At 42.9% G+C, this 21263-nt stretch overlaps 1 protein-coding gene across 4 annotated transcripts in view; it reads right to left on the minus strand.

The window, feature by feature from the left end:
• The window catches only part of LOC129632424 (NACHT, LRR and PYD domains-containing protein 2-like), a 241784-nt gene that overhangs the window by 1171 nt on the left and 219350 nt on the right, over positions 1-21263 (minus strand). Inside the window, exons 4-14 of one of the 4 annotated variants that reach the window (XM_055554048.1) lie at positions 16000-16044; positions 13515-13583; positions 10978-11052; positions 9229-10828; positions 7113-7283; positions 5528-5692; positions 4230-4400; positions 3717-3887; positions 3326-3496; positions 1725-1895; positions 1160-1557 (exon numbers count right to left, since the gene is read on the minus strand). In XM_055554048.1, coding sequence (XP_055410023.1) covers positions 1356-1557; positions 1725-1895; positions 3326-3496; positions 3717-3887; positions 4230-4400; positions 5528-5692; positions 7113-7283; positions 9229-10828; positions 10978-11052; positions 13515-13583; positions 16000-16044 — 3011 coding nt within the window. In that variant the 3' untranslated portion in view covers positions 1160-1355. Of the gene's footprint in view, positions 1-1159; positions 1558-1724; positions 1896-3325; positions 3497-3716; positions 3888-4229; positions 4401-5527; positions 5693-7112; positions 7284-9228; positions 10829-10977; positions 11053-13514; positions 13584-15999; positions 16045-21263 lie in introns of those variants that run through there. The other 3 variants (XM_055554049.1, XM_055554050.1, XM_055554051.1) reach the window with 3 other exon arrangements.

The following is a 21263-nucleotide window of genomic DNA, read 5'->3' on the forward strand; positions in this document are numbered from 1 at the left end:
ATATTGGCTGCCGTGTTTCTGATTGGCATTATAGTCCCAATTTTGCTGGCATATTAATCAAAATATGTTTTGATGTTTGAGTTTCACAATATGTCCATGCAATAAACCTTCAGTTATAAGATGAATAAGTTTTGGGGGTCTCATGTATAGCTTGATGACTATAGTTAATAATACTGTATTGTATATCTGATAGCTAAGAGAGTAGATCTTATGTGTTCACACCACACACACAAAGGTAACCGTGTGAGGCAATGGATGTGTTAATTACATTGATTGTGATGCTCATTCCACAATATATACATACATAAAAATATTACACTGCATACCTTAAATATATACAATTTTGTTAATTATATCTCAGTAAAGCTGACAGACCACCCCTGTCCCCAAACTCCATGTACCCCATTAACCTTAAGCTAGCTTGAGCAGAAACCTTGTCAGCAATCAATGTGCTGCTGCTGCTAAGTCACTTCAGTCATGTCCGACTCTTAGCGACCCCGGGGACTGTAGCCCACCAGGCTCCTCCATCCCTGGGATTCTCCAGGCAAGAGTACTGGACTGGGGTGCCATAGGCAAGATAGCTTCAAAATATTTAAAACATGACCCTTCAAGGTCAGACATAGTTGGGTCTATTCATGATTGTCAGAGGTTGGTCATAGTCTTTGGTAGAAAAACAAAAAAATAGTCCCATAGATGATCTGTGTGGGGTTGAAAGTGTTGAAGGAATCAGAAATGGGGTGTGAAGAACAGATCAGAAGATACAAATGTGTTACTCTAAGAACAAGGATGGTGCTGGAGAAGACGCTTGAGAGTCCCTTGGACAGCAAGGAGATCAAACAGTCAATACTAAAATAAACCAACACTTGAGTATTCATTGTAAAGACTGATGCTGAAGCCAAAGATGCAATCCTTTGGCCACCTGATATGAAGAGTCAACTCACTGGAAAAGACCCTGATAGTGGGAAAGACCAAAGGCAAAAGGAGAAGGGGGTAGCAGAGGATGTGATGGTTAGATAGCATTACTAACTCCACGGATGTGAATTTGAGCAAACTCTGGAGATGACGGAAGACAGAGGAGCCTGGTGTACTGCAGTCCATGGGGTTGCAGAGTTGGACATGACTTAGTGAATGAACAACAACAAAAGCCATTAATTGTCTAGGTTGCATTTGAGGATTTAAAAAAGTTCTCACACTCTTGGGAAGAGTTTTATGGTTCTTTGTTAACACAATAGCAAATCAACAATAGAGCAAGAACAATATAACAGTGAACAAGTAGAAGACAACCAGTTGGTGATAGCTTCTACGATCACAGATTACTTTGATTAGACAGCAAACTCACTCCAAAGAACATGCTTCTAAGTCTGGCATTGACCCACTGGACCTCTGTAACTAATACAGTCCACAAACAAACTTTCCAAAAACACCATAGAAGAGCTGTGATTCCATTTCCCTAATGAGACAATCGCTGGCCACCGTAACTCCCCCTCAGGTAGACAAACCCTAAGTCCAGCCTCTTGGTTTCCAGGTTGAGTTTTTGTCTCCTTCGACTCATCTTCTCTGTCAAAACAATGGAAGGAACCTATGGGAAAATTATCTCATAACCAGACATCAATAAATGAAAGTTGAATGTGAGGATTAAATGCCTACAACAAATTCCTGTAGTTTGTGTTCCCCCAAAACCTAGGATTGTGGAGCAAACACTCAGGGGAGTAGGAGGATCATACCTGAGTGTCTGGAGGGGACAACTTTGAAGTTTCAAGGCATCACACAGCATATTTACTCCACTGGACCCCAAGGAATTTTGGCCCAGGTCCAGCGTGATCAGGTTCTGATTGCTTCTAAGGGCAGATGAGAGTTCTGCACAAGAGAAGGGAGTGATGGCACATCCCCACAACCTGTAGGTGAAACACACACATTCACTGATTTACTCAACCAGTGCTCGTTGATACCACCCCATATGCCAGGCACACACTTGGGTGGTAGTGGTCTTTGTGGTCAGGGTTGATTTGGGGTCTTCTGTGGTTCACTATGAATTTGGGGATTAAATTTTGTGTGTGGGTATGAAAAATCCCATCCTGGTCAAATTTTTAATTTTTATTTATTCTTTAAAGATTTGCCTATTTTTGGCTGACTGGGTTTTCGTTGATGCGTGTGGGCCTTCTCCAGTTGCGATGTGTGGGGGCTACTCTCTAGTTACGGTGTTCGGGCTTCTCACTGCAGTGGTTTCTCTTGCTGGGAAGCATGGGCTCTAGGGTGTGCAAACGTCAGCAGTTGCAGCTCACAGGCTTTAGGAGTTGTGGCACATGGGCTTAGTTGTCCTGTGGCATGTGGGATCTTTCTGGACCAGGGATCGAACCCGTGTCCCCTGTATTGGCAGGTGGATTCTTTACCACTGAGCCACCAGGAAAGCCCCATCCTGGTGGAATTTTTTAAATGCTCAATGAAAATTTCGGGGGAGGTCTGCTATATTGATAGTACCTTTTAGATACAGACTAAAGTTCAAAAAAAAAATCAATAACCTCAGATATGCAGATGACACCATCCTTATGGCAGAAAGTGAAGAGGAACTCAAAAGCCTCTTGATGAAAGTGAAAGTGGAGAGTGAAAAAGTTGGCTTAAAGCTCAACATTCAGAAAACGAAGATCATGGCATCTGGTCCCATCACTTCATGGGAAATAGAAGGGGAAACAGTGTCAGACTTTATTTTTTTGGGCTCCAAAATCACTGCGGATGGTGACTGCAGCCATGAAATTAAAAGATGCTTACTCCCTGGAAGGAAAGTTATGACCAACCTAGATAGCATATTCAAAAGCAGAGACATTACTTTGCCAACAAAGGTTCATCTAGTCAAGCCTATGGTTTTTCCTGTGGTCATGTATGGGTGTGATAGTTGGACTGTGAAGAAGGCTGAGCGCTGAAGAACTGATGCTTTTGAAATGTGGTGTTGGAGAAGACTCTTGAGAGTCCCCTGGACTGCAAGGAGATCCAACCAGTCCATTCTGAAGGAGATCAGCCCTGGGATTTCTTTGGAAGGAATGATGCTAAAGCTGAAACTCCAGTAGTTTGGCCACCTCATGCGAAGAGTTGACTCATTGGAAAAGACTGTGATGCTGGGAGGGATTAGGGGCAGGAGGAGAAGGGCACAACAGAGGATGAGATGGCTGGATGGCATCAGTGACTTGATGGACATGAGCCTGAGTGAACTCCGGGAGTTGGTGGTGGACAGGGAGGCCTGGCGTGCTGCGATTCATGGGGTTGCAAAGAGTCAGACACGACTGAGCGACTGAACTGAACTGAACTGAAAGTTCACAAAACCGTAACTCACCATAGACATCTTAGTTTACACAGTGGTTTCTTCAAAGCCTCGCACAGAAACTTCAATCCAATAATTCCTATGTGATTCAGTCCCAGATCCAAGTGTGTGAGGCTTGAATTTTGCTGGAGGAGTGTCGAGAGATGAATGCAGCCATCGCTGGTTATGTTGCAACACCATAGCCTAGAAATCAGATCACATGAAGAAAAAATTTTTCTTTTCTCCCACTGATGAGACACACCAAAACCATGACCATCTATCTCAAGCCATGGCTTTTTAGATGAGTTTGAAGACATTGGTCAGTAACTAGAAACTGCCCTACTTGAATCCAGTATGCATGTATATACGTACAACACACACACACACACACACACACACACACACACAGCCAGCACAGACTTACACCAGGGTTTGCAGTTGACATTCAGGGTAAGTCAGGCCCTCACACAGCAATTTCACCCCACGATCTCCAAGAGCATTCTTGGCCAAACACAGGTGGGTCAGCCTTTGGTTGACAATCAAAGCCGAAGACAGATCTTTGCAGTAGGCTTCTGTAAGCTGACAGTTTTCCAACCTGCAAAAGCACCACACAGATAGCAAGATGGTGAAAACATTTCCAGGACCCAACTTTTCTTGGCTGTCTTCAATGACTAGAGTCCTCGGTCACACCCCTTTTTGTTAATTCTCTGCCCTCTGTCAGTGGTGTGCTAGTGATCGTGGTCATAAAGGGACAGGAATGAGAGAAGGATGAGATACACAAGCCATTTGTCTGGGGCCAAAAATGGGAGCCAGGCATCTATATCAGTGGGGTGCTCCATCCTGGTCACCCAGCAATTCCAGGTGTTACCTCTTCTCTTCTCTGTGTGACCCTACATACACCACAAAGATGCTTGATGGAAAGAGAGGAGAGACTTACGACAACCTCTGTAGGAAGCACGTTGGATATCTCAGGGTCATGTAGAGCAACTTGGCTCCCTCATCCAGGAACTCATTTGCTGTGAGGTTCAAGCATGTGAGGGACTGATTGGTTTTGAGGCAGCAGGAGAGATCAGCCCATTGCTGAGTGGTGGCAGAACAAGACACCAACCTGCCGGAGAAATGGCAACAAGTCATTCACGAGGACCAAACACTAGATGCACGACTGTCTACAGTTTTGTCTCTCACTCTGTTATGTTAGGGCTTCCCAGGTGGCTCTAGTGGTAAAGAACCCACCTGCCAGTGCAGGAGACTAAGAGACGTGGGTTTGATCCCTGGGTTGGGAAGATCCCCTGGAGGTGGGCATGGCAACCCACTCCAGTATTCTTACCTGGAGAATCCCATGGACAGAATAGCCTGGTGGGATACGGTCCATGGGGTCATAAAGAGTTGGACCCAGCTGAAATGACCTAGCATGCCATTATGTTAACCCTGGATTAAATTATCTGGAGCAGAGGTTGTCCAAGTGTGATTCCTGGACCAGTTGCATCAGCACCACCTGGTAACTGTGTAGAAATGCAAATCGTCTAGAGACTCTAGATGTAGAGGCCAGCGATCTATGTTTTAAGGTATCCTGCAGTCACCTGGAAGATGTCTTTTAACAAATTCCTGGGCCATATACCCAGAATTTGATTCTGAAGATCTGGGTGAGACCCAAGAATTTGGATCTTTTTATCAAGTTCCCCAGGGATGGTGCTGCTGCTGGTGGTCTGGAGATGATACATCAAGAACTACTTATTTAAAAATCCAGCCAACCAAGAATATTGTGCAACTGTATTCTATCTGGAGATACGTATTCTATTCCTGGAGGTACACATTCTTCATCATGAGCAAATAAAACTTTATTGGAACATGATATATAGTATCATGATAAAGAATATGCATTTTCAGGAGTAGAATATAGGTAACATGTTTTTCTTTCTTTGGGGGGAGGGTGGGCCATGCTGCCTGGCATGTGGGATCTTTGTTCCCTGACTAGGGATTGAATCTGCACCCCCTGCAAGGGAAGCATGGAGTCTTAAACACTGGACCTCCAGGGGAGTCCCCTCCAGCTCATTTTCTATTCTGGGGCATGTGCCTTAAGCGGTGGTGGTTGTTGTTTAGTCATTAAGTTGTTCCGACTCTATCCACTCAGAATAAGGGATTCCTGCCCCTTCCAATTTGCACAGCATTGCCATGGAGGTCTGTGCTAGCCTGTTCACAGGCTGAGCGCTTTCAGTGATGGTGAGGCTGATATACCTGAGATACTTCAGATTACATTTGGGGTTCCTCAAGACCTCACACAACGGGGGAAGCATGTCATTCTGGTCGTTTCCTTGAAGGGTCAGATGTGTTAAAGTCTTGTGACCACCAAAAGCCATGCAGAAGTTCCGATAAGTGTCAGCTGGGGAAATATTTTTGAGGCTAGGGAAAAGAACAGGTGTTAGCTTGAGTTTGTATACCTACACTGCATACACATAGAATAAAGAGCTGCCATGGGCTTAAGTGTTAGAATTAATTTTTTTCATATCTTTACCTTTATTGACATACTGTTCACAGATAAACCTGTGTATATTTAAAGCATATGACTCCATGTTTTGATATACAAGTACCTTGTGAAGTCACCCCTACTATCAAGCCACCACTGCACATAGATCCCCTTCCTTCTTTTCTTCTGTGGTGAGGACACTTATGGTGAACTGTCTTAGCAAATTTCAAGTATTCACAGTGTTAGCAGTCATCACATTGGTGTCCATCAGGTCACCAGAACTTACCATCTTGCATAGCTGAAACTTTGTGCTGTTTAATGAACAGCTCATTACAATTAGAAGCTCGAGTTTCATTTTTTTTTAAAGCAGGAAAGAATTTTAATTATCCAATTCTTCTCATAGAAGAAAAAGATCTGAGCTGTTAGTAGCTGTCATGTCATAGATGGATAGATGGATAGACAGACAGACAGATGATAGATCTTATGAAAGTAGAAGCTCCAATTTCTTTGGTTGTTTCAAACTTTTGCCGAAGGGAAGTCAGTCATAAGCAGTCATTTTAGACAAAAGCTGTTCTCCTATGGCTTTTTGAGAAAGATAAGGCAGCATCTCTTTTTCTTGAAGTGTTACCAATGGGTGCATTTCAACAATGCTATGTTCTTGATGACAAAATTATAATGGAGGAATCACAGTTCAGGTATTCACAATTGGACTGGTGGCTACTGGGAATCTGGTCTTAGACACCTCTCTGCGTCACTGAGAACTTGAACTTTCTTAAAAAGCCCAAAGACACCACCCTCCAACCCCACCCTTATGGTCTCTCTAATCTCCCCTTGTAACTATGTAACCATTTCAAACCCCAAGCAATCCTTGCTCAAGGAGCACTCTTACTTCTTGCCAGCTCCAATTATAATTCTTGATAAACAACTCAGGTAACTGACTGTAACACTGCATTTTCTGCTTTATAAACCTCCTCAATTTTGTAGTCATGGGGAACACAGTTTAAACATTTCCTGAATCTGTGTCTCTTGGGCTGTGGTCCTAAATAACCCCAAATCAGCACCTTTTAATCTCAATCAAGTCTCCATTTCTGAAATGTTGGTTAACAGCCTGCTGAATACTTTGACTCCAATGAATGCTCTTGGGCTTAGAATCAGGAATGCAGAGCCAATAAAACCCAAAGTGGGAAGAGCTCTTATTTCTCTGTGTCGAGAAAGAAAAATACCAAAAGAGGACTAGCTACACAAACGAACCTCAGGTCCAGGAAAACTTTAACTAAAATGCTATCCTAGGGGGCAAAATGTGATAAGCTTGGACATGCCCTGGAAGTTTTAATGCAGGGACTAGCTGCTACTTACACCACTTTCTGGAGACTAGATGCAGCAGAGGCTATTTTTTCGCAAAGAATTCTCACTGAAGAGGTACTGAGGAAGCTCTGACTGATGTCCAGAAACAGCAGATTCCTGCTTGAGTCAAACACAGAACAAAGATCCATCCAGAGAGGGAGCATGTGTTGCTCATTCTGGGACCTATGGGAAAGAGACAAAGGAGGGACTTAACAAATACTGCTGGAGAGAAAAGTGGCATTTGTCTGTCTTCGTGAATGTGTTTCAGGTTGCTCTATGCATTATTGTTGTTTAGTTGCTCGATTGTCTTCTACTCTTTGTGATCCTATGGACTGTAGCCTGCCCAGCTCCTTGTCCATGGGATCTCCCAGGCAAGAATATTGGACGGGGCTGGCATCCCCTTCTCCAGGGGATCTTCCTGACCGAGGGATCGAACCTGCATCCCCTGAACTGGCAGGTGGATTATTTACTACTGAGCCACCTGGGAGGCCCTAATAAGAAATTATAACTCTAAAAGTTGGGTGATTTAATTATTTAGCACAAGTATCATACAGCCCAATATCTAAGACATATTACTGGAGAAAGAACTTGAACTTCTCACATGTCAACCTAACAGAGCCTTAAAATAAGTCAAAATTCTAGCCATATCATTGATCAAAGATTGAGAGCAATATACATCATTGATAAACACTTAAGAGTAGGTGTACACATCAACTGAGGTTATTTGGATATTTGATGGCAAATCCATATACATAATATTCAAGCTAATTTATAACCACATTTGCTGACCTAAGATGATGCCCATAAAATTTTGAGAAAATACAGTCTTTAAGTGGTTGCATATTCATGTACAAAGATTTCTCAAAGAATGGTTATTTTGTTCTGGTGATTGGTTTTGAGTGGAAGGATTTTAGCAGAGGAAAGATATAGGAGTCCTGGGTTCAATCCCTGTGTCAGGAAGATCCCGTGGAGTAGGAAATGGCAACCCACTTCAGTATTCTTGCCTGGGAAATCCCATGGACAGAGGAGTCTGGTGGGCTATAGTCCATGGGATCGCAAAAGAGTCAGACACAACTCAGTGACTAAACAAAGATTTAGATAAATTAATATGCTAGCCTGTCAAAACATTTGAGAGAAAGAAGGAGAAAAATTAGAATATGAATATAAATGGATCCATAAGGTAGAGAAATGCTGATGTCAAGTTATCATGGTCCTAACACTTCCTGGAAGTAAATCAAGCTTATGACTTCACCAAGTGGTGAAGGAAAGTGAGAGAATGTTAAGGGAATATGTAAAACAGACACCTCCACCAGGGGGCTAATGAGGGCATTTTATTCTAGTTCAACATATATACATGAAGATTTCAGACACAGATTTCAGATAACAACGTAGAAGGGAGGAAGAGGTGAGTTGATAAGATGAATATCAGTATGTTGACAGGTATTACACATCACTGTGAGGTAGAGATTTTAGATTGTGACCACAGGACTTTATAAGCCAATAGACTTGAGCTCTAATCCCAGCCAAACACTCTTTTCTGAAGCCAGTATCTTCATCTTAACATGGAAGGTGACCTGTTTCTATTAGGTGCCAAGTTAGAAGTATTTGGAAACTGCACATGATCTCAGTTGATGTTATTTGTGCCTAAATTGAAAATAGAAAGATTCATAACTGGCCATCTCATTATCTAAGTCTGTCAGGTGAAGTTCCTGGGAGGAGAGTCTCCGTGATCATGGGTGAGGTGTGGTGTTCAGAAACTTGGATTCAACTCCTAACTCCATCTTTAATGCTTTTCTAGAAGTCATGCCCCAAATGGGACCACCATGTTATACATCTTCCCAAATCTACACAGCCAACCTGCAGACTGAAACAGGTGGAGACATTTGCAAAAGATGGTTTGGCTAAAGGAAAATGGAGGTGGGTCTCCAAAGAAGGTCTGGTTCCAAAGTCCCCATTTCTAATGCTATCATACCTCCTGCCTTGAATGTTAGGTTGGCAGGACACAAGGCCACAAAAGGCCACTTACTGACCTTAAGCAAGAGGGAGCAAGACACACTGGCTTTTTCTTAATGAACCATGGAATAAGCAAAAGATAGGAGAACTAGCTGGGTGAAAAATGAGTTCTCACCTTTCAACCTGAGTGCCTGATTCCAGTGTGGTATCATTATCCAGGAATATCCCCTCTTCTACCTGCAGTGAAAGTTTCTGCAAGTTTCCACAGTGCTTGAGGCAGAATGATGAGTGCACGACATCCGTTTTATTTTTCAAATGCAGGGACATCTCCTTAACTTGGGCCATGGCATCTTTCACAAGCTGCTCCTCCTGAGACTCGTAGAGACAGCTCAGAACCTCCTTCGTGTCCATCATGGAAAAGGATTTCTTCCCATGGGGCATCAATGTGTATTTCAGTAGCTCCCGCTTGATCTCCGTTGATACCAGACAGCCGAAAGTCGTCTCCAGCTCCATGGCCCTTCTTTCGTTGCAGAGGCCAAACAGGAAGTACCCGACGTGGGTCAGGCTGGGGTTCTTCAGCCTTTCCTCCTTGGACAGCAGTTTCCCCACATCCCCAACGTGCCACCTGTGGCCGCCCAGCCCTTCCTCCTCTTGCTCTTCCGGCTCCAAGACATAGAACATGGCGGCCAGAAACTGCTGGACGCTGAGATGGATGAAAGAGTAGCAGGCCTCGCCATCTTCACTCTTCTGGAGAATATTCCCGTCCAGGAAAGGACAGAGGGCAGACGGGTCCACCCCAAGTCGCCTGAGGTCTTCCCCATCGAACACAGAGCTCCGTGTCCACACGCCCTCAGCAGCCAAGAGGCACAGGGGCTTGAGCGGAGCCTGGAGGTCCCGCCTGGGGCCGCCGCTGTGCGGTGGGGGGAAGCGGCTGCAGAGGAAGTGCAGGAACAGGGCCGTGGTCGTCCTGCAGGTGGCGGCGGGGTCCTGCCCCCTCTCCATCTGCTGTCTCAGGCAGGTGCAGACCATCCAGCACACGGAGGGCGCCGAGCCCAGCTGGAACAGAGCCGCGTTGTTCTTCATCAAGTTGAAAGCTCGCAGGGCCTGACTCTCCTCTTCAAAGTGTTTCAGGAAATACGCCTTCCGGTCCTCCTCCAAGAATCCCTCGATCTCTATGAAGAGCGGCTGTTCTGTTAAGAGCCGCAGCTCCCGCAGGGCTCCCGGTCGGGTGGTGATGAGTAAGGTGGCCTTGGGTAGCATCTTTCTCTTCAGTAAACTCCCCAGGAGGACGGGCACCGGCTTCTGCTTCTTCCAGTCGCCACATATGTCGTGGATGAGTGCCCCCGAGGGGACCTTCAGCTCATCAAAACTGTCGAGGATGAACAGGACTTTCTGTGCCCGGGCCAGGATCGCCGGTATGTCGTCCTGCACATGTGGCCAGTTGGCAGATATCAGCTCTGCAAAGGTGCACGTCCCCCTGTGGTTGAGCCCCTTGCAGCTGAGGTAGAAGGCGAAGTTGAAGGTCTCTGCCAGGTTGTCCTGTGTCCAGTCCAGCATCAGTTTCTTTGCCAGCATGGTTTTCCCAACACCAGCAGGACCGTGCAGCACCACAGTGTGTGGGAATGGCCCAGCCAGCATTTTAGGATTACAGAATGGGATCAGGGTCTCATATCTTTGGGTGACAATACAAACATCTTCACTGAATCTGGGCCAGAAGTTCTTCCAGCGTTGATAGAACTTCTTTTTCAATATATTTCTGTATTTATCTTGTTTATCTTCAGTGATAAGAGTCAGGGGATAGAAAGAATATAGTTGGTTATTCATTTGGGAGATGATGCTTTGTTTTAAGCAGGAAAGGGAAAAAGAAATGAGGTTTATAAAGAACCACCCAACACCAAACTCACTCCAGGTAGAGAGGACAGACCTGGCTTTTCTCCTTCCAAATCTTCTTTCATTTCTTGTAGGTTTGTGACATCTTCTTCCTGTACTTGGGCCAGCTCTGCAAAATACAAATTAAAGTGAGCTTGACACAGAACCGGTGTACTTCTTCTTCTTCTTCTTCTTTTTTTTTTTTTTTTTTTACCAGAAATAGGGTGTTAAAGTAGACTCCAAGGAGTCCAGAATCTAAGTTTTTTGCCCACAGTGTATGCTGGGATGTGTAAAGTTGGGTTTATAGTGATGAAGATAGCAAGTGAGTCCCTAAACCAAGTTGCATGCCTCTACCCTGTGGAACCATAACAAGAAATGCTGCCTCTATCACAACTCAATGTTGTTTATTGAAATTATTTGTCTATCTTTTCCAAGGGACTAGAAGAAGTGCCCAGAAAACAGGTAATGGATCTTCCCCATAATAGTCTCAAGTCATTATAGGAGCTCAAGTATTAAAGTACAGGAAACTCATAAGTATGCACCCAAGATAAATGGGCATGTGTCTATACAAAGACTTGCACCCTCTATACAAAGAGTGCGCATGGCAGCGTTATTCAAGACAGTCAATGAATAGATATGATTCAAACTTCCCTTCCCTGATGAATGAGCAACCCAAACATTTTATATCCACTCAATAGAATATTACTCAGCAACAAAAAGGAATGGTTCAGTGACACGTGTAACAACATGGATGAATCTCAAAAGCATTTTTTTTGGAAAGTTGCTCAGTTGTGTCAAACTCTTTGTGACCCCATGGACATACAGTCCATGGAATTCTCCAGAATACTGGAGTGGGTTGCCATGCCCTTGTCCTGGGGATCTTCCCAACCTAGGGACTGAACCCAGGTCTCCCACATTGTAGGCAGATTCTTTACCAGCTGAGCCACAAGGGAAGCCCAAGAATACTGGAGTGGGTAGCCTATCCCTTCTTCAGCAGATCTTTCCAACCTAGGAATTGAACTGGGGTCTCCTGTATTGTAGGTGGATTCTTTACCAACTGAGCCATCAGGGAAGCCCCCAAAACCTCAAAAATGTTATTGTAAGTAAAAAAAAAAAAAAGACACAAAGACCCCATATATTCAGAAAAGGAGAATCTAGAGAGACAAAAAAACTAATGGCTGCCTGGACTTGGGGGATAGAGACCAGGGAACAGTTACACATGGACAAGAAGGATCTTTATGGAGGTGATGGAAAGATTGTAAAATTGAATACTGGTGATTTTTGTACAACTCAGTAAATTGACTAAAAGTTATTAACAGGTACACTTAAAATGAATGAAATTTATGATACATAAATTATACTTCAATAGAGCTGTTGAAGCAGACTTGAGAGTGAGATTAATGTTAAACTGGCCTCCACATTAGTTGAGGCAAATCAGCTACCTACAGTAGGTCTCAATTTTCTAATCTGTGAGTTGATACTATCAAAGTTGTCTGAACAATTGGCAAAATCTAAGAAAATTCTATACGACATACTCCTAATTTTCCATGAACTGAATTCTGGCTTTCCCAAATGTTTATTTCCCCCTTTATCCTTACATAATAGGAATAAGACAGGGAGGAAGGCATTCTCCATGAGACAACTGGGAACGATGAATCAGTTCAGTCCAGTCACTCAGTCGTGTCTGACTCTTTGTGACCGCATGGACTGCAGCATGCCAGGCTTCCCTGTCCATCACCAACTCCAAGAGCCTATTCAAACTCATGTCTACCGAGTTGGTGATGCCATCCAGCCATCTCATTCTGTCGTCCTCTTCTCCTGCCTTCAATCTGCCTTCAGCATCAGGGTCTTTTCAAATGAGTCAGTTCTTTGTATCAGGCGGCCAAAGGATGGAAGTTTCAGCTTCAGCCATCAGTCCTTCCAGTGAATATTCAGGACTGATTTCCTTTAGGATGGACTGGTTGGATCTCCTTGAAGTCCAAGGGACTCTCAAGAGTCTTCTCCAACACCACAGTTCAAAAACATCAATTCTTTGATGCTCAGCTTTCTTTATAGTCCAACTCTCACATTCATACATGACTACCGGGAAAACCATATCTTTGACTAGATGGACTTTTGTTGGCAAAGTAATGTCTCTGCTTTTTAATATGCTGTCTAGGTTGACTATGAACATGTCTAGGGGACTATGACAGAGAAGGCAATGGCACCCTACTCCAGTACTCTTGCCTGGAAAATCCCATGGATGGAGGAGCCTGGTGGGCTGCAGTCCATGGGGTCGCTAAGAGTCAGACATGACTGAGCGACTTCACTTTCACTTTTCACTTTCATGCATTGGAGAAGGAAATGGCAACCCACTCCAGTATTCTTGCCTGGAGAATCACAGGGACAGCGGAGCCTGGTGGGCTGCCGTCTATGGGGTCGCAAAGAATCAGACACGACTGAAGTGACTTAGCAGCAGCAGCAGCAGGGGACTATGAATAGTGGTGAAATAAAGTTAGAGAGAGATGAGGTTCCCCCGAAGAGTGGGAGAGGACAGACAGGAAGGGTCCACTTCAGTTAGTTTACTCCAACATTGGATGTCCTAAGATTAACCTGGCTCTTCGTCTTCCTCTTCTCCTAAATGCTGCTGTGTTTGTTCTGGGTTTTCACATTTTGTTATCCCTGAAGAAAAGGGAGGGTGTTATGGTCTTGCCACTATGCCAGTATTGAAGCTTCTGTTTATAAAAGAGTGGGATTTCAAGAAGTTTCAAGTTCAACAATTGGGTCTCAATGTCTAGGCCCAGATTACATGAAAAGGGTGTTATTGAGGTTCTGGAGATAAAATTAAAGTGTCAGGCCATGATCTCAGGGCCGTTTCTGACAACTGAATTCCTGTGCAGTTAAGAGGTGGGCACATAAAGACAATGGCTCTTTCCTGGGGGCATCAAAAAACCTTCAAGACAAATTCCCTAGTTTCTGACAAGGTATATAAAGTTACATAGTCCTAGGATGCAACCTTGGAACAGGGAGAAGTCATACAGGAGAAGAAATACTTCGAGTGCAACATGGATAATAAAGAGGTGAGGGAGTTCCCTGGTGGTCCAGTGGTTGGGATTATGAGCTTTAGTGCTGAGGACCTGAGTTCAATCCCTGGTCAGGAAGCTAGGACCTCAAAGGCAAAACAAAAGAAGAGGTGAGTGTGTGGAACTTCTGAAAACGTATCCAGGTGGCAACAGGATATGAGTATCTGAAGTTCAGGCAAATGCTGAAGATGTCTCCTGGAGAGTCCTTGGCATGTAAATAGCCAGTAAGACTCCAAGTGAGCCTTCCAGGATAAGTATACAGCATGAAAAATGGCCAACCAACCATTCATTTTGCAGATTAAACAGGAGAGCAGGGGCTCTGGGGAAAAAATGTTAGTATACAGGTGATGTCATGTTGCCAAGAGTTAAGGTTTTTTTTAAGGATTTTTTTTTAATGTGGACCACTTTTATGAAGTCTTTAATGAATTTATTACAATATTGCTTCTGTGTTATGTTTTGTTTTTTTGGCCATTAAAGTATGTGGGGATCGAACCTGCATCTCCTGCCTTAAGGTGAAGTCTTAACCACTGAACCATCAGGGAAGTCCCCAAGAGAAAGATTTTTAGACAAGGAACTCTCTGATGCTAGTTTAGTTAAAACATTAAATTAAATATCAACTTTGAGGCTGGTACTATTCCTTAAAGCATTGCCAAATGTCCTCTCTAACAGATCATTAGCTTACTTTTGAATTTAGATCATAACTGTAGGACATTTAACATATTTGTGTATCAATAGAAGCAGTTAGATTTTTGGTAGGGGGATTATGTCTTCACTTTTCAAACCAGCCCCCAGTCTACAATTACCTTGAACCAGAGTTATTTTTAAAGATACTGGGGATATCAAGAGAAGATAATGTTGAAAATCACAAATTCAAAAATCCTTTTTGGCCAGGACTAGCAAACTTTTTAAAAATCCCCTCTGCAAAGGAGCAGATAGTGAAGATTTTCTGTTTTATGCACAATATAGTTTGTTGCAATTACTCATGTCTGCCCTTGTGGGGCAGAAGCAGTCATAGGTAATATAATATATAAGCAAATGACTATGCTGTGTACAAATAAGTTTATTTATATTAATATGTAGTTAAATTTGAATTTCACATGATTTTCATAGGCCATAAAATATTTCTTTTTTTAAAAAAATTATTTATCGGCTGTATTGGATCTTGGGGTTTCCCTGATAGCTCAGTTGGTAAAGAATCCACCTGCAATGCGGGAGACCCAGGTTCGATTCCTGCGTCAGAAAGATCCCCTGGAGAAGGGATCAGCTACCTACTCCAGTATTATGGCCTGGAGAATTCCATGGACTATATAGTCCATGGGGCTGCAAAGAGTTGGACATGACTGAGTGACTTTCAGTTGGGTCTTAGTTGTGACGTGTGGGATCTAGTTCCCAGCCTAGGGATTGAACCCTAGCCCCCTGCATTGACAGCATGGAGTCTTAGCTACTCAAAAACCAAGGAAGTCCCTGTAAAGTATTCTTTTGATCTTCCTAGCCATTTAAAAATGCAAATACCATTCTTAGCTTGTGAAGAAGTGACGTAAAGTCGCTCAGTTGTATCCGACTCTTTGCGACTCCATGGACTATAGCCTATAAGGCTCCTCTGTCCACGGAATTTTCCAGGCAAGAGTACTGGAGTGGGTTGCCATTTCCTTCTCCAGGGGATCTTCCCGACCCAAGGATCGAAGGATCTACAAAAGCACATGGTGGGCTGGATTTGCTTTGGAAGCCATGGTTTGCCAACCCTGGTTTTAGGACCATCTAAAATTCAGCCTATTCAGATTCCAAGAGGAAGTTCACTCTCTCATGTTTGTGTGTATTTACTGATTTCTGGCATAAACATTGCCTCATTGTAGCTTTCAATGTCTTACTGTTGCCCACCTGTATGACAGCAGAGGTGAGGTCTTCTGTATCTTTGCATTCCTACTGCTCAGCATGATGTGTTTTCTAATTAAAACAATCCTGAATTCTAAAATCTCACTTTTAGATAAAGTGAGATTGTGAATGAGGTGACTTACCTAACGATGGAGGCTTATTTTCCTGAAGTGACTTCAAAGCTGTTTCTGAAAAAATAGGAAGAAATTAGCACTTTTCAGAGCCCAGAACTTTGTAGTTGTACAGCCCTCTGAGTTTCTTCAAGTGATTTTAAAATTTGTACCCTCCAGATGGTTTTAGGGGCTAAAACCATCACCTTTCCATTGAAGAAGTAACAGTAGGCTAAAAACTGAAGCTGGGACTTCCCTGGTGGTTCAGTGGTTAAGAGTCCATGTTTCCAATGCAGGGGGTGAGGGTTTGATTCCTGGTGGGAGAACTAAGATCTTACATGCTCTGTGGTGTGGCCAAAAAATAAAGATAAAATAAAATTTACCAAAAGCTAAAAACTGAATTTAAATTGGCAACTAAAGAAAATGCACTTTCTCCCCCACAAATTCATCAAAAGATCATTTGAATGCTGAGCAACTTCCACAAAGCAACTTCTGAATGCTGATGGAGGACACCAGGTACCCAGAAGGGCAGCCCATTCTCTTTGAAAGGAGGTAGGACAAAATAGAAAAGACAAAAAGAGACAAAAGAGTTAGGGATGGAGACTCATCCTGGGGAGGGAGTTGTGAAGGAGGAGAAGTTTACAAACAGCAGGAAACCCTCTCATCAGCGGGTCTGTGGGGAGTTTTGGAGTCTCCAACATAACCAGAGGGCAACATAGCCAAAAAAAGAAGAAGAAGAAGAAAAAAAAAACCCCACAGAATCCGTGCCTAACTGCAACTCCCAGTGGAGAAGTAGTCCAGACACTCTTGTCTGCCACCAGCAAGCAGGGGCTGGACAGGGAGGTGTGGGCTGCATACTTAGGGTAAGGACCGGGCCTGAATACCCTGAGGACAATCTGAGGGAGCTGATGCTTTTGAACTGTGGTATTGGAGAAGACTCTTGAGAGTCCCTTGGACTGCAAGGAGATCCAACCAGTCCATCCTAAAGGAAATCAGTCCTGGGTGTTCATTGGAAGGACTGATGCTGAAGGTGAACTCCAGTACTTTGGCCACCTGATATGAAGAACTGACTCATTGGAAAAGACCCTGATGCTGGGAAAGAATGAAGGCAGGAGGAGAAGGGGACGACAGAGGATGAGATGACTGGATGGCATCACTTGACTCAGTAGATATGAGTTTGAGTCAACTCTGGGAGTTGGCGATGGACAGGGAGGCCTGTCGTGCTGCAGTCCATGGGGTCGCAAAGAGTCGGACCTGACTGAGTGACTGAACTGAACTGAATTGACTGAACCTCTACTCTAGATTTTTAATGTTTGCTTTTTGGTATTTGCTTTCAATTTTGTACCTTTAAGAATCTAATCTTCAATATCCATTTTCACTTAGGGGTGTGATTACTAGCTTGATTGCTCTCTCCTCTTTTGACTCTCCCCTTTCTCCCTCAGGTCACATCTACCTCCTCTCTCCCCCTTCTCTTCTCTACTTAACTCTGTGAATCTCTCTGGGTGTTCTGGGCTGCAGAGAGCACATAGGGAATTGGTTACTGGCTAGACTGCTCTCTCCCCTTTTGACTCCCCCTCTTCTTCTCCTGGTCACCTCTATTTCCCTCCTCTCTCTCTTCTTTTCTCCATGTAACTCTGTGAACCTCTCTGGGTCTCCCTCACTGTGGAGAGTTTTTTCACCATTAACCTAGATGTTTTATCATCTGTGCTGTATGGATGGAGAAGTCTAGAGGCTACTGTAAGAATAAGACTGAAAACCAGAGGCTTAAATCCAAAATTTGAGAACACCACAGAACTCCTGATTCCAGGGAACATTAATAGACAAGAGCTCATCCAAAAGCATCCATACCTACACCGAAACCAAGCTCTGCCAAAGAGCCAACAAGTTCCCGAGCAAGACATACCACACTAATTTTCCAGCAATGCAGGAACACAGCCCTGAGCATTAAAATACATGCTGCCCAAAGCCATGCCAAGCCCATAGACACCCCAAAACTCACTACTGGACACTTCATTGCACTCCATAGAGAAGAGATCCAGCTCCAACCACCAGAACACAGATGCAAGCTCCTCTAACCAGGAAATCTTGACAAGCCACAAGTCCAACCCCACCGACAGGGAGCAAGCTCCACAATAAAGAGGAACCACAAACTTCCAGCCTAAAGAGAGGCCATACCAAACACAGAATCTAAACAAAATGAAAAGGCAGAAAAATATTCAGCAGGTAAAGGAACATGATAAATGCCCACCAAACCAAACAAAAGAGGAGGAGATAGGTAGTCTACCTGAAAAAGAATTCAGAATAATGATAGTAAAGATGATCCAAAATCTTGAAAATAAGATGGAGTTACAGATAAATAGATTAGAGACAAGGATTGAGAAGATTCAAGAAATGTTTAACAAGGACCTAGAAGAAATAAAAAAGAGTCAATCAATAATGAATAATGCAAGAACTGAGATCAAAAACACTCTGGAGGGAACCAACAGTAGAATGACTGAGGCAGAAGATAGGATAAGTGAGGTGGAAGAGAGAATTGTGGAAATAAGTGAAGCAGAGAGGAAAAAAGAAAAAAGAATTAAAAGAAATGAGGACAACCTCAGAGACCTCCTGGACAATGTTAAATGCCCCAACATTTGAATCATAGGAGTCCCAGAAGAAGACAAAAAGAAAGGCCATTAGAAAATACTCAAGGAGATAATAGTCGATAACTTCCATAAAATGGGGAAGGAAATAGCCACCAAAGTCCAAGAAACCCAAAGAGTCCTAAACAGGATAAACCCAAGGTGAAACACCAGAAGACACATATTAATCAAATTAACAGAGGTCAAACACTAAAAGCAAATATTAAAAGCAGCAAGGGAAAAGAAACAAATAACACACAAGGGGATCCCCATAAGGATAGCAGCTTATCTTTCAATAGAAACTCTTCAGGCCAGAAGAAAATGGCAGGACATACTTAAAGTGATGAAAGAGAAAAACCTACAACCCAGATTACTATACCCAGCAAGGATCTCATCAAATATGAAGGAGAAATCAAAAGCTTTACAGACAAGCAAAAGCTGAGAGAATTCAGCACTACCAAACCAGCTCTTCAACAAATGCTAAAGGATCTTCTCTAGACAGGAAACACAGAAAAGGTATATAAACTTGAACTCAAAAGAACAAAGTAAATGGCAATGGGATCATAATTATCAATAATTACCTTACATGTTGTAAAATATCATGTATGAAACGAGTTGCCAGTCCAGGTTCAATGCACGATACTGGATGCTTAGGGCTGGTGCACTGGGACGACCCAGAGGGATGGTACGGGGACGGAGGAGGGAGGAGGGTTCAGGATGGGGAACACATGTATACCTGTGGTGGATTCATTTTGATATTTGGCAAAACTAATACAATTATGTAAAATTTAAAAATAAAAAAAAATAAAAAAAACTAAGATCATCTGCATCCGGTCTCATTGCTACTGCTAAGTCAAAAAAAAAAAAAATTACCTTACATGTAAATGGGGGTTGAATGCCCCAACCAAAAGACAAAGATAGGCTGAATGGATACAAAACCAAGACCCCTATATATGCTGTCTACAAGGGACCCACCTCAAACCAAGGGACACACAAAGACTTACAGTGAAGGGCTGGAAAAAGATATTTCATGCAAATGGAGACCAAAAGAAAGCAGGAGTAGCAATATTCGTATCAGATAAAATAGACTTTGCAATAAAGTCTGTGAAAACAGACAAAGAAGGACACTACATATTGATCAAAGGATCAATCCAAGAAGATATACAAATTATAAATATATATGCACCCAACATAGAGGCACCACAATATGTAAGGCAAATGTTGACAAGTGTGAAAGGGGAAATTAAAAGTAACACAATAAAAGTGGGAGCCTTTAATACCCCACTCACACCTATGGATAGATCTACCAAACAGAAAATTAGCAAGGAAATGCAAACTTTAAATGATACAATGGACCAGTTAGACCTAATTGATATCTATAGGACATCGCACCCAAAAACAATGAATTTCACCTTTTTCTCAAGTGCACACGCAACACTCTCCAGGATAGATCACATCCTGGGTCATAAATCTAGCCTTCAGTTCAGTTCAGTTCAGTTCAGTCACTCAGTCGTGTCTGACTCTTTGCGACCCCATGAATCGCAGCACACCAGGCCTCCCTGTCCAACACAAACTCCCGGAGTTCACTCAGACTCAAGTCCATCGAGTCAGTGATGCCATCCAGCCTTCTCATCCTCTGGCGTCCCCTTCTCCTCCTGCCCCCAATCCCTCCCAGCATCACAGTCTTTTCCAATGAGTCAACTCTTCGCATCAGGTGGCCAAAGTACTGGAGTTTCAGCTTCAGCATCATTCCCTCCAAAGGAATCCCAGGTCCAATCTCCTTCAGAATGGACTGGTTGGATCTTGTTGCAGTCCAAGGGACTCTCAAGAGTCTTCTCCAACACCACATGTATACCTGTGGCGGATTCATTTCGATATTTGGCAAAACCAATAAATATTGTAAAGTTTAAAAAAAAAAACAAAACAAAAAACAAAACACAAAAGCATCAATTCTTTGGTGCTCAGCCTTCTTCACAGTCCAACTCTCACATCCATACATGACCACAGGAAAAACCATAGGCTTGACTAGATGGACCTTTGTTGGCAAAGTAATGTCTCTGCTTTTGAGTAAAATTTTGAGTAAATTTTAAAAAATTAAAATCATTTCAAGCATCTTTTCTGATCACAGTGTGGTAAGATTAGATGTCAACTACAGGAAAAAAAACTTTTAAAAATGCAAACATATGAAGGCTAAACAACACACTGCTGAATAACCAACAAATCACAGAAGAAATAAAAAATGAAATCAAAATATGCATAGAAACAAATGAAAATGAAAACACAACAACCCCAAACCTATGGGTTTCAGTAAAAGCAGTGCTAAGGGGACGGTTCATAGCAATACAAGCTTACCTCAAGAAACAAGAGAAAAATCAAATAAACAACCTAACTTTACACCCAGAGCAACTAGAAAAAGAAGAAATGAAGAGCCCCAGGGTTAGTAGAAGGAAAGAAATAATAAAAATCAGAGCAGAAATAAATGAAAAAGAAACAAAGGAAACTATAGCAAAAACCAACAAAACTAAAAGCTGGTTCTTTGAGAATATAAATAAAATAGACAAACCATTAGCCAGACTCATCAAGAAAAAAAAGGAGAAGAATCAAATCAACAAAGTTAGAAATGGAAATGGAAAAACCACAACAGACAACACAGAAATACAAAGGATCATATGAGAC

Source organism: Bubalus kerabau, chromosome 17, assembly GCF_029407905.1.
Source record: "Bubalus kerabau isolate K-KA32 ecotype Philippines breed swamp buffalo chromosome 17, PCC_UOA_SB_1v2, whole genome shotgun sequence".
Classification (NCBI taxonomy): domain Eukaryota; kingdom Metazoa; phylum Chordata; class Mammalia; order Artiodactyla; family Bovidae; genus Bubalus; species Bubalus kerabau.